This window comes from Diadema antillarum, unplaced genomic scaffold (assembly GCF_040938485.1).
Source record: "Diadema antillarum isolate AM-2024a unplaced genomic scaffold, OU_Dant_1.0 seq00002512_RagTag, whole genome shotgun sequence".
In the NCBI taxonomy this organism is placed as follows: Eukaryota; Metazoa; Echinodermata; class Echinoidea; order Diadematoida; family Diadematidae; genus Diadema; species Diadema antillarum.
Window position 1 is genome coordinate 23,915 of NW_027273116.1, and position 14,554 is coordinate 38,468.

Genomic DNA, 14,554 nt, shown 5'->3' on the forward strand with positions numbered 1-14,554 from the left:
TTTTTTTTTTGCCTTTCACGAAGTTTGTTTCATTCATTCTTCCCCAAGAACGCAAGCACTATTTTTTTTCCAGCAATGCGATTATGAAAATAGTATGGTACAATTTTTAGTTTTCTCACGAAGAGTTACGGTTGATCTTACGCTCGATTTATTGAACGTACGTAGCTTAGCGAATCAAGATCAATCCTGTCTGTTTCATAAAGATACGTACGCTTGATATTATACACAGATTTAATATCAGATCGAGCGTAACTTTTTTTTTTTTTATCGCATCAATCATAAGATCAATCTTTCCATCAGTCTTTATGAAACAGGCCCACGTCCAAAGTGCAGATCAGGGTTCATCGGCGCATCCGACTATGAAAGCCGTATGATACACACGCTTCTCCCTTATGAGATACTGGAAACGTTCAAACCTTCTTACATTCTATTAACTGAGGCATTGTGCTGGTCAATGGTGCATCGCATTGGGCGTTGCATTACTAGTTAGAGTACTAGTAATAGGCCCTATAGTGCTAATTTCATAGAATGGTTACATAAGGTAGGCCAAGGAGTTATCAGTGGGTTGGCCCAACCAACATCCAACCTCAATCACATTCACCAATTCGAGATGATTATGACGTCATACTGGACTCGCGGGCATGTGACTGGATCGCCTATTGGCACCTCACCAACACAGATTAGAGTCCCTCATGCCGTTTTGATATCTCACCTAGGCCACCCGATCTTAGTGTTGTACATTTTGAAGAAAAAGAATTTAGATAGAAAGTTTTCAATTAAAATTAATTTCTTTTTTGCTTATGTCTTATGGTTATTAAGGCGAATTTGGATTTCAACTACCAATGCGACTATTGGTATTTAGACGCACCAACCGAAAAGAGGCTAAGCTCAGAAGCAATGAGCGAATACAATACGAGCTGTGTACGCATGTACATACCACGTATATACGCATGAACACAACTGCGACGTACATGTACGTACGTACGAGTAGGACTTACATGTCTGGTACAGAACAAAACAATAAAACAACAGCATGCAGATGGCGACACAATCGCCCGATCTTACGACGGGACAAGTGTAAACAGGGATAGAGAAGTTCGTTCAATGTCAAGCAAGGGTACAGGCCGGTTGTACACATCAACGCAACGTGAGTCGCACATTAATAATTGCAAGTACAAAGACGTAGACAAGACGGGTCGGCTGATGATGTCGACACCACATTAAACATCGCCGTCACGCACAACTACTACAACGTACACGGTAATCTGGACAGGAACTACCCACAACACAATTTACTGTCATTCTCACGATCTTTGCCCGAAAGACTGACGAGCGTATTTTGATTGAGCTACGGGCTACAGCTCCCAACGAATGTGTGCAGTGTAACGTTAGAAAGTCAGCATCGCCACCTCTCATTTATTTTGGTAAGTCATTCATGAATCATAGATCGTGTCTACAGTCTAACAAAGTTAGTTCGTCCTGTTCACTGCCACTGGTTGTGTAAAAGTAAATATCGAATCAAGGTAGATCTAACGTTTTCATAGTACATTTGTAGTTACATCAATAATGTAAAGTGTTCAACGTTACCAGTTACTGTCGACAGTGTCGTTAGATCTAACGACACGTTACTCAAATGTACCAGCCGAATTTAACTGTTTAGTGTTGGCTGTGTAGTCGTGTAAAATAACTCATTTAAATTACTTTAGATCCTAGATTTGACCGAAAGATCTGTCTGTATCTGGTTGTCGCCTCCTCGGGGATATGTTCCGCGGATACTGCGTCTGACTTCACTGATTCCCTACTATACGGGGGAGAGCGATACCGATAACGTCAAAAAAAGATACAAGGCTCCTCCGGACAGAGTGAGACGGACCTCTCTGTCTAATGTTAGATCTACCATACTATCTGCTATGAATTCTACTATTGTTAACTGTTAACACATTGGTACGTAGTTCCACCATAATACCATGATTGTGCTGGGCATAGTAAGTACACGTAGGCCCTTGTCACTTGTAAGTTGTAAGCTTGTTGAACCCACAAATGTAGAATAAAGCCCCACAAACGTAGAAATACATCACCCACAAATGTAGAAAATGCCCACTCACTAATGTACCCAATGTAGAATTTTAGAAATGATTCCAAAACGTTGCCCACTTGAATGTACATATGGCAAATTGGTTGATAGACATACTTCTTAATTAGAATAACTAGCAGGGCTGTGCTTCTTGTAAAATGTGTACGAGTGCATGTGTGGCCTGTGGCCGGCTTTTTTGTGGGTAGATCTATACTATTAGGGTGGGGTGTGTGTGTATGCATGGCTGTGTAAACGTGTTGCGGTTTGCTGCATGACTCCTTTCCGGGCAAGCTACACGGGCTTGTTGCGCGTAGGGATTTTCCAGCAATTTTCTGCAGGCAGACAAGCATGTTGGCGAGTTTCACACTTGCATCTTATCTGCTAGACGCACGCTACCTGCTTCTTGCGTGTATTCCATGTGAGAGCTTCGAAACTGATCCGTTTTCAGTTACGAGTGACATACGGGGACTTTGAAATACCTGCATTACAGCTACGAAGTACCTGCGTGAGAGTTGCCTGCAAGGTGCTGCGGCTAAGAAGGGCCTCTTACTGGTGTTCTACGTGTACCTCTGCGGGCAAACCCCCATGACTCACCCGGAACAAGTTTTGAGCATACTCAAGGCCTTGTCACACCGTGCTGGGGAAGCCTTGCACTAGTTGCAGGTTGACTTGCACTACGCAGGGAAAAATTTTTGCTACCCAGAGCTCCCTGCAGTTGGCCTGCACCTGACAGTACCACACATATCTTGCCTGTACGTGTAATTGCCCGTAGGTGCGCACGCAGAACACCATTAGGAGGCCCGTAGCTTCTGCAAGTCACAGGCAATTGACCCTGCTTGAAGTACGTAGGTTGCCCATGGATGCTATACAAAGTTGGTTCAATTTGTCAGCTTTCTGCGGAATGTACATGTATTGCCATTTTTTTTTTCATCAAAATCACATATATTTGTCACCCCCACCCCTTGTTAGTGGCGATGGTGTCTTGAGCATTGACTTCAATATTCAGTGCCTTTTTTTTTAAATAATACACTTTACTTGTACACTGTACTGTACAAGGCATTATTTTTCTAAAAGCATACCTGTAGTAATGTACACTGTACATTGTATCTCTCAATTGTCGGAATAGCAATGTGGCCTAGTGTCCCATACAACAAACAAGTCTGTATTTCTGGTGGGGTTAAGTTTTTATTTACCCCGACAAATGGGTTTGCAGCACCCAAAACATTACTGCATTCACAGTATATACCAATTCATGATAAGTATTATTATTATTATACCTCTAGGTGTTTATAGTCCTGTACCATATCTTCACTTGCAAAATCCTACAAGGTGATGTTGTACAGTATTACCACAAAGACAAGGTAAGCTAATGTATAGGCCTTAGTGATGTCCTTTGACCTGTACGTGAGTAAACTACAAGTCATATAATTTCTGTTAACTTTAAAAAAAGGAATGTAACAGAACAGTAGTTGTTAAAGTCTCTAAACACTGCTCATAACATAAAAAGCCCATTCATCATTGATATAACAGCTGCGTAAATTGTATTAACAGTATGAATTTCCTAAAGCAGACTGCATAATAGTACAAGTACTTTAATATTGCGTTTACACCTACAATATGTACAGTTGCAAGGCCTTCTTTGCCACTTTTTTTATTTTCAGTTCATCTTATTTGCATTGCATGGATGTCCTCAAATGTTTTTTTTTTCCCCATATGCGTATGTACAATGTATGTTGCAACATCTGTGCATGTTAAATTCTGTCATTTGCAATGTAAGCAAAGAATCTTCATACAATTTCCTTTTCATTCCAAGGAAGTTACAGCAACAGTCTGTTTCAGCAACGAGACACATGTGGTAAATGTAAGTAGAACATGCATTCAAGTAAGGGATTCTTGAAACTAATAATATTGCATCGCAATCATAATGGCTGCACCTCTGTTGCAAATTTTTGCACCTCTGTTGCAAATTTTTGCACTTTTAGGCTTCACCTCCCCCCCCCCCCCCCCCCCCCCCCAAAAAAAATGCCTCTTGCAGGTAGTTCTTGCACTTGTAATTGTACCTGTTTGTTGCTTGCGGTTGCCAGACTTTGTAGATTGTACAAGTTCTGTCCAGTTCAGAAGGCTTTACTTGACAGTGTGTATATTTTATAGTGTCACAAATATCACTTTATTACAGCTATCTCACTTCAAAATGTTTTGTTTGTTTGTTTGTTTGTTTTTTTTTTGTAAAACTAAACTGCTCAGACTTCTAATACCAGGTAGTATGCTTGCATGCACAAGTCTAAAACTGGTATGTATTTTCAAGGCACCTTTGGCTGTTTTGCACCATTTTGTTATAGATAAAAAAAAAACTTGTTAGAATGAAGATTGTTGTAAGGAATTGAAAGAATTTAAAGCAAAATATCAGCAAATGTTTAATGTTAATGATAATGAATTTTAACCTTTACAGTTGTATTTATAGTGCTTAATACTGACGTTTCTAAGCGCATTAATCCAGAAAAAATTAAATTAACGTACATATATGCTATAACAACAATAACAACACAAATTAGGATTGAGTAAATAGATAAGTTTTCAGCAATGATTTTTAACTTATCAACACTTTCAGCATTATGAATATAGAGAGGGAGTTTGTTCCAAAGAGAAATAACAGAAAAAGCCCTGTCACCATAATGGGTACAGGTGCAGGGACCATGTGATAATTGGAAAGTTTAAAGTAAAATTGGTGAATTACAAGTGTATCGTGTATAGATCCCTTACAAAAACATGAGTGTGGTTTTTTTTACTTGCACATACAGCTGTACACATGTATACTGTGAGCCATTTGTGTTTTGTTTGGCCTTTTTCTGGCATTCTGCCAAGATCTTAATGTTTTGGGATTTTTAAAGATTTTGTTGTGTGTGTGTGTGTGTGTGTGTGTGTGTGTTTTCATGAGATGGAATTAACATCAATTCTTACCCAGAGCATTTCAAAAAGTGTATAAATGTACACTCTCAGTATCGGAATTTAAATCTTTAAAGAACCTGTATGTTTCTAGCACTACCGGTACTGAAATAAAAATAGAAACAACCATCAAACAAATGGAGGAGTGGCAATGCAGTCATGTGACTTTGACAACTTTTTGTATTTGTCACATGATGGTAGTACAGTACAGTAGATGACTATCATCTCTCAGGCAAGCTTTATTCCTTTTCTGTAGTAGTAAGTGTCCAATTTCACCCAAGCTTTCACTAATTGTCTATCAAATACTTTTTTTGGATACCTGGTACTCAAAATACTGATAATATCCTCCACTCCATACCGCATTTTCCTTCTTTGAAAGAAACGAAACTTGAATACCACTCCTATGAAAATGCTGTTCATAGCAAGGTAGTAATTCACATCAAAGAAGTGGTGAATGAAAAAACAATTACTATTTATTCATATGTATGGTACATCTCTTTATTTGTTCCTAATTAGAGTCTTTTATTGCAACCCACATTAACTTGATGATTAATGCAAACGGTCTGGTCTAGATTTTATATCTCACTACTAACAGCATAGAGAATGATGGTAATTTCCCAAATGTATCATTGTTTGTGTAGCAATCATCAGTCAAATGTGACTAGAAACAGTCTGACAGTTTTGAATACTGACTTCAGATTTTGTAATTTCACGGTGGGAATGCAGTTCAAATTTATGTTCTTACTAATAATGGGAAATGGATTATGGTGTATACTGCATAACTTGTACTGATACAATGTATGTACAAATACAATGTACAGTGTACATAGATGTGTGAACAGACATTGTATGGTACAATGTATGCTGTATACACTTTGTAGATGTGTCTTTCTGCATGGTCACTCGGGCAGAGGTTCTTTCACACCCCCACCTTCACCTTTCTTTATTCCTCCCTCAAAAAACAAAACAAACAAAATCTTCAGCCTACATCTGTACATGCAGTACACATATCATGCATGCTCAGTCACAGTAGGCTACAGTCTATCCACTCTTCCTCGAATCCAGAAAGGCAACTGACAGTTTTAAGTGTTGTAACTGAATAAAGTTAATCATGATTCCATGAAAAGTATAAACAATTGAATGTTTCCATGAAGAGTAATAAAAATGTATGTACACATGTGAGTGTACAATGTTGTACATACAATGTGTAAAGAAATGTTCACCAGAATCTGATATAATGGTATCATATTTTTCAGTTTACTTTCCTTTTATGAATAGAAGTCATTTTTTGTTAATAATACAGAATCTGAAGTCAAATGCCATCACACATTTTAATTTTTGTTCCAGAATTTTGAAGATGAAATATGTTTCATCTGTAGATGTTTCTTGTATGAAGGTACACTGTACATGTACACTGTATTCGAGCAGTACTCTTGAATTAAAATCAATAGTTTTAGGACTATTGTAAGTACATTTTGCAAATTGTACAATAAACTTCTGGCACTTGGAAAATACTGTACATGACATGTTAACTGTATGTTTTGTACACAAAATCAAATCTGTCCTTCCAAGTTTAGTGAAAAGGAGATGAAAATATAGCTACATGTAGTCTCAATTATAGGGCAAGTCCAAGATAACGCGCGCATTACATTGTACGTATGGGACATTCAGAGACTTTTATGACCTGAAAAATAGTGTTAATGGCCTTTGATCATATTGAACTTAATCATGGTGATTGATATCTAGGAGAAGTGTAATCATGTAAAAAATGGAGAAAAATGACCTTCACAATTATATTCTAGAAGAGAAAATATGTGCTGTTACGTATGGGACCAGAAAAATTTTGTTTTTTTGAACATTTTTTTCAACCTCAAAACTCTCTGAAAGTATTTCATTCTACAACTTGTAACTCACTGTGATGAAAGTCACAACACTCAAGATTATCAGAGGTAAGTTTCATGTCATGAGGCAAAAAGCTGTAATTACAGGTTCTAATTAAAGACAGACATGACGTGTTACATATGGGACAGTTACGTATGGGACACTTTGTCCCCCATTCGTTTAGTGTGTCGAAAACCATGTTTATTCAGATTTCAGATTCAGATTCAGATTCATTTATTGTCCATATAGGAAATTCTTCTTGTTGGCATATGGGTGTAGTCGTACACATATAAATAAATACAATTTTCAATATATACACAATCGTACAAGCATAATTTATACTCACAATACAGTAAACACAATGGCAGTCAACATACACATTCAGCTGACACTGATATGAAAAAGCAAACATTACATGTACATCATGTATACATGTCTTCATTATCATATCAACAATATGGAACAAGCCCTAAGATGCAGATCACGATAAAACTCACTACTCTTGCTGTTGTCCACCTGTATTTACAGCGAGGTACAGTGTAGACCTTAGCTAAAACTTGTGTAAAGAACAGCAAAATTGGTGTTATTTATTTTTAAAAAGGCAACAACAAACAAACATATATTAAACCAGACATGACAAGTGTGTGTGTGTCTTGTTTTGAATCTGTCTTAGTACTAATTGTAGTTTGAGATAGAACTACGTACTTGTACATGTTCTTGTACTGTTTGCTTCTAACAATTTCTGAGGGGGATTCTGGGCACCATTTCATTAAAAAAAAAATGTTTAGATAGCCACTCTTTCTGGAATTGCAACTTCCAATAGCAACAGCCAATCAGGAAGCTTGATTCTTGTCGTTACTATGGCAATTGCCATTCCAGCAAGAGTTGCTATCATATCAACTTTTATGAAACGAGGCCCAGATCCTTGTTCTGTACAATATGTATTTATATGACCAACAATGATTACACTGTATATTACAGACATGAGTTTCAGTAAATATTCTTTCTTGGGTTTCTCTTACTTTCATTTCTTTGTGTACTTAACTGTTTGTATTTCATCTTTTACTGGTAATCAAGATTCTGACAAGATAGTACTGATCTATGTCCTTTGTACTACAGTACAGTGTAGCTTTTTTGGGCTTGCTTCTCTGTTTAATCCCAAATATGACTCTCCTTTAACAATCCTGTATTCTGCATTGCAATACCTGTTCCTACAATCTGGGAAAGAGTAACTGTAACCTACAGCTGTATATTTTCTGTGTACAATTGTACATTATGTATCAATGGTTTATTTAGATTTTGTGAGTCATGGGAAGGTCTCTAGCATTTGTCTATGGCAGTGATGTTAAACTCATGTACACTGTAAACTTGACTTTTTGGTATTCAAACCCTTTGAACCAAAACTATTAAAAAGGGAATTAAAAAAAATATACCATTGACCAATTCATGTACACATTGTATGTGAAGGTAATATGGTTGTACATCATTGATTAATGTGTGGATGTGTACCGTCACATGTTGAAAATTATAGTTTGCATTGTACAATTTGTACTTCTGCACTGAATCTTTGTACTAAGATACTTCTTTTTGTTGCTTTTGTCTAATTTCTGTGTACATGCATATACTGTGAAGTTCACACCAGGTGCTTAGTGGTCTCTTATTTCATGTGAATATGAAATGAAAGTTGCTGTTTCAGTACTTACAATGTAGATAATTTATTAGCACTTTCTGAAAACTTTTGTTAAGCCTTCAGTGGCTTTGTATGACACTATTGACTTCTGACATCTGCAGTGGGCTGAAAGATTTTGATTTCGTCGCAGTCTTCATCTTGACGCGGAGTATTTCTGTTATTACAATGCCACACAGATTCCTTGTCTCGTCACCAACCCTGAATGAATCAATCACCTGAAGGAGAGCACCTTTGGCGTTTGGGCAGCGCCGAGGACGCAGACAGCGAGCTTGACCCTCGCGCTGTCACCACTAGCGGGGCTGCCACACCACTTGACCCTACAGTTGCAACCGGACTGACCAATAGTGAGTCTGAAGGTGTGTAAACTTCATTCGTTTTTTTGCTTTGTTTGCCATGATAATTTTCTGCTGTGAATGCTGAGTTCTGTATACTGAAAAAACAGAAATTTGTGCATGCAATTTAATTTTGCAAATTTCGCGAGAGCCAAGATTTGCTAAATTAAGCACACAAAAGTTCTTGTCTAAACAATGTGGATTGAATGCCAGTGGCAATTCGCAAAAATTTCAGGGATGCAAAAATTTCTTGCTTTCCAGCTATTTACCGTTCATCAGTACCTTGTGCTGGTCTGTTTGCCAGTGAATCAATTTTAATGATGTATTACACAGGTGATACATGTTAGTCACTGAACTAAATTGAGACTGCTTGTATAGAATGAATAATGTATTCTGATACAGACCTCGGGACAACAAAAATAGACCTCATTGCACTCAGTAGACACTGTGTGTTCACAGTAATCCCTCTGTACCAATAAAGTAAAAGAGGGTGGGCACCCATTATGACAAATCCAGCTATCCAGACAATCCTGGAAGATACAATGTAAATGAACTTCACTAAATTCTAATTGCTGCTTGCACAGTGCATGCTGTAGCTGACAACTTTTAGCTGATAAGTGATATTGCTATCTCCTAATATTCTGCATAGTTTGATCATACCATTTTCTTTATTGTTTGGTACAGGTAATCTTTTGATGGATATACATGTACATATCAGCTGACAGGGCATGCTGTCTCCTCTTAAGGGCAGTTTGTTTACCATCCCCCCCCCCCCCAAAAAAAAAAAAAAAACCCCCAGCAACAACCAAAAAAACCCAACAACAACAAAACAACAACAATACAAATTGTATCAAAGCTTGCAGACAACTATAATACAAGTAATGATGTACATCTGTAGAGCTCTGTAAATTCTTGAGCATGTTTTGTTCTGATTCTGAAGGTAAAGTTAGGAGACGTCGCAAGAAGGCTCCTAAGAAGCAGACCCACACAGAGGATTCGGACAGCGATTCCATGGATCCTGACCCAGAGGTTGGTGGTGCTGCTGGTGCGACCCAGGAGGGTCAGGAGTCAAATGAGCAGGACTCTCTCGTAGACCAGAGAGTCACGGATGTTGCCGAGACAACGGCTCTAAAAACTAAGGACGCGGATCATCCCAAAGCTGTGAGTATAGCCAGTATGCACCCTTCGTTCTGCCAAAGAAGCATTGATCAGAGATTTGTTTCTGTTGTTGCTTTTGTTGTTGTTGTTGTTGTTGTGTGTGTGTGTGTTTTTTTTTTTTTGAAAGCGAGATTTTCTGAAATGAAATTCACACACTGCATATTGACCTAATGATTCATGATGACACAAGTTATCCACATTGTTCATTGTGAGGTAACGACGTACAGTTCATCAGTGTCAGATATTTTCACCATTTGCTGTATACGCCATATATTTAGCGAGTCTAAATTTGTGCGATTTGGGACTTCCCAATGACTTTGCGAGTGGTTAAATTTGCCATAGTGGAGAACTATTGTACAGAGAAATAATGAATTATGCATATATGTGTGCATCACATTCACATCGGGATCAGGGGATCAGAGTCATTTTTACCTGTATTTGATTTCGTGAGTAGCACGTGACTCGTGAAATTCGTAAAAATAAAAGCCTCACAAAATTTTCAGCATATACAGTAATCACCAAACTGGCTAAAACATGCCCCATTTTACCCACTCTGTAAGTCTGCAGTGCAGAACTGCACACCTTCATATGTTGTCAAGGGTCTGAACCTTCTAATGTTTCCGGTGTACATATAGTGACATGTGGTTGTGTGCAAATGGAACATTTTGATACCTCTTTATCAGTATAAATTGCACTCACTTTAAAGTATACTATTGTTACAACCAAAATCACACTGAGAATGATCACACAAAAGAATGAATATATTGTTGTTCAGGCAGTCTAATGAACAGTACTATTGCAGGTACAGACTTGTTACAATTATTTGTCACTCGAGTATGTACTGTAGCTATAGCAAATAGAAAATTCTCCACAAATCTGGCCAACCTGTGTACATGCACACATTTAGGCAACCATACAATACATAATATGCCTACCAGTATGTACATTCATGACAATGTATATGTATGTGTACGTCATTTAACCTAAAAATAAGAATAATGCTATGTAATGTACATTTTTACACCCCCACTTGCTCTTTGCACTGATGCCATTTGATGCTTGTTAGGGTAGTAAAAGATAAGAAATGGGAAGTCATGTTTCCTTTAAAATCAGAAAATTCCTGGATTACTGCGGATGACGCTTCCTACTCCAATTACTGCCCCTGGATTAGATACTGTGGAGAATCACAGACACGTCTCAGATCATATGTCATCAGATTTTTGCTGTCTACACATCTGATGACGTACATTGTTGATCTCTTTTACATACTTGTACACTTCTTTTCCATAGGGCATCACAGATTTGGGTTACTGGATTAGTGTTTGTCATGAATATAGATTCTTTTAACTTTGATAATTTCTTTGTACGTTATGCTGTTTTATTCCTAATTTCTGATCGTGGACAGGACCTTTCATGGATTTGTATTGGCATAGATTTTCATACATACCAAAATACCATATCAATGAGTAGACATACAGTGTACATTTGTAGAGCTCTGGAAACAAAACTGTACTATCTCAGTGTGCTTTTGATTCTTGCAATTTCTACAATTTGTAATATACGCTTTACATATCACATGTGATGTATAAACACATGAAGATATTGCAAATTCATATCATCAGCTAGAGGGAGATTGACAAGTGAGAGCTTACATGTAAGAAATCCAACTTTGCAGTAGATCTCCATTATAAATTTAATCATACCAGTGTAGGTTGTTATGAATTATACAGCTGTAGTAATCTCCTAATGCTGAGCCCCACTGCTATTTAAAGTAAACATGTACAGTAACTGCCATATTTTCCCAAATTTTCAGCAGTACAATTTTGTTCGTCCTCCTTCATATGCATACACCCATACTGAGTACTACAAATCTTCAATTACCAGTATTGCACCCTTGGGTTATAAATACGAGTAGCAACCTGTACACTGTAGCTGTACAGTGTACCTTATACACAGCTCGAGATGTACAATCTCAGTACCAGTACCTACATGTATGCAGCCTATTGTCATCAGTCAACCCTTCTTTATGCACCAGTGACTGTGCATTCTACTGTATAAACTTAAGAAAAAAAGTGGGCGATTTGACAACAAACAACCTGCAATATTTTGAGGTCAAGCCTTTGTCCAGTTGTGCTTAAAAGACCATAAAAGAAAGAAAAAAAAAAGCACTACATCCTGATATACCGGTCTAGACAGGGGGACATCATATTTGCCTGTATCACTGTACAAGTGTATCGCATATTGTTATAATTTTGTGCGCACACTCCAATGGTCAGCCATATAGTTTGCACAGTTTTGGAAACCACTGGCAGTTAACACAGATTGTCATCGGTAAAGCCAAGTGGGTTTGTTACAATGTACATTTACTCGCATCTGTAAGCCACTCCAGTGTAGTAAAGAAATGCTGACCTCATACATGTATCTTACAATTTACCTATCCACAGGTACCTGTATGTAGCCTGGTATGTACAGCTCCTCCCATTCTTTTTTTTTTTTTTCTCCCCCCCCCCCCCCCCATATGAGAAATTGACTACACTGCAGAGAAAAGATGTACACATGTTCAAGCCTCCTTTACCAACATGGCTTATTTACTGATATTAAGTAAATTGTAAATACTACAACTTCTGTGAAGAATACGTTTTGTGCTTTAATCTCGATGCACATCAAAATTTGTTTGTTGGGGAACAAAGTTAAATCTGCCTTCTGTAAAGAATACATTTTGTGCTTTAATCTTGATGCTCATCAAAATTTATGTTTGTCGGGGAACAAGTTTAAATCTGCCTGCATGCATACAATCAGGAAATCAGAAGTTTGATAACGTGTGCTTCTATCTTTCCTTTTTACCTTTTTACCGTTATCTCTTTTGAGTCTCTCTCCTTATTGTTTTTTTTTCCCCGCTCCTCGTTCTCTGACCTCTGCAGAATAACAGTGACAAGGAGAACCGGTCAGCTGGGAGTGACAGTGACCTCGACTTTTCCCAGCTACAGCAGAGGGCCGCCGAGCAGGCCCAGAAGTTTGTACAGAAGGTCAAAGACGTGACGTGGAAGGTCACGCACCACAACTTCCTGCCGGACTGGCTGAAAGACAACGACTTTCTCCACTACCACCACCGGCCTCCGCTTCCGTCCTTCAGGACGTGCTTCAAGTCCATCTTCAGGATCCACACGGAGACGGGCAATATATGGACGCACATGCTAGGTGAGCCCCTCCGAGCCTTGTCTCGATGTACAGTCATACCCTGGGACCAAGATTTAGCCCCCTTTTGCAATATTACATAACAATCCATCACATACTGTCATACTCTAGGACCACTTTTTAGCCCTCTTACCAATATTACAGAGCAATCCATCGCATAAAACTTGCTGTCATGAAAAATATGTAATGACTATCCCATCAGTATGGTACGAAAATTCTCCTGAAGTATGTAATAGTGCAGTAGTGGAAATTGTAAGTTTCGCATATCATTTACTGTATGCAATGGTTCTTGTTCATCAAGGGACATGCCAACATTAGGTTTTTTCATCTGTCAAGAAGTGCAAACACAGTAGGGCTGTGATTGACTATCTTGGTATTCTGTGAATACTTAAACATTGACTGATTGACTGTGAGTGGTAGTATATTATCCCATATTTCTGTCCAATATTTTTGTCTCTGTTTAATCTGTCATGTGTGACATGATACTCATAATATGGTGTTCATTACTGCCGTGAAGATACTGGTAGGCTTACCAGTATCAAAGCGTGATGATAACATGCATCTTTTGTGAATGTGTGTGTGTGTGTGTGTGTGTGTGGCTGGCTTTCTCTTTTGTTATGTAAAGGCTGTTCTTGTTAATATGTGTGCATACTGAGTGAAAGCCCGTAACAGCATGTCGACACTTTCTAAATGGTATTGCCATGTGTCTGTCTGTCCGTCTGTCTGTCTCTCTCTGGGTCAGGTTGCCTAGCATTCATCATCATCATGATCTTCTTCCTGGTCAAGTCCATCATGTCCCACTACCAGTGGCAGGAGATAGTGGCCTACATGATGTTCTTCCTGGGTGCCATCCTGTGTCTAGGATTCTCCTGCCTCTTCCACACCCTCTACTGCCACTCTGTACAGGTCTCAAGGCTCTTTAGCAAGTAAGTACGCCCCCTTTCCTGCCACCGCCGCTGTACCACTGACGTGGACCTGTTCCTCGGCTAGGAGTGCTTTTCATGCGTTTTTTGCCTGCATTTGAAATCGCTGAAATTCTTTTTTTAGCTCACCTGAGCCGAAGGCTCAAGTGAGCTATTGCGATCGCTCTTCGTCTGGCGTCCGTCGTGCGTCGTGCGTCGTCCGTCGTCCGTTCGTGCGTCATCCGTCGTGCGTAAACTTTTCACATTTTCATCTTCTTCTTGAGAAGCCCATGACCGATTTTCACCAAACTTGGCAGGTAGCATCCCTAGGGGGAGAGGATCTCAATTTGTTCAAATGGGCACCATGGCCCACCTGGGG

At 38.7% G+C, this 14,554-nt stretch overlaps 1 protein-coding gene across 3 annotated transcripts; it reads left to right on the forward strand.

Annotated features, from left to right (window-relative positions):
* The first annotated feature begins 999 nt into the window (after nt 1-999).
* LOC139714900 (uncharacterized) lies at nt 1,000-14,203 on the forward strand. 3 transcript variants are annotated; one of them, XM_071626547.1, is made up of 6 exons: nt 1,000-1,424; nt 3,888-3,935; nt 8,765-8,944; nt 9,861-10,081; nt 13,000-13,276; nt 14,016-14,203. In XM_071626547.1, the coding sequence occupies exons 3-6, from the start codon at nt 8,791-8,793 to the stop codon at nt 14,201-14,203; spliced, it is 840 nt and encodes a 279-aa protein (XP_071482648.1). In that variant the 5' UTR covers nt 1,000-1,424; nt 3,888-3,935; nt 8,765-8,790. The 3 variants fall into 3 exon arrangements, with proteins under 3 accessions (XP_071482648.1, XP_071482647.1, XP_071482646.1); XM_071626546.1 differs by having other exon boundaries at nt 3,892-3,935; XM_071626545.1 differs by lacking the exon at nt 3,888-3,935.
* Nucleotides 14,204-14,554: the final 351 nt, after the last annotated feature.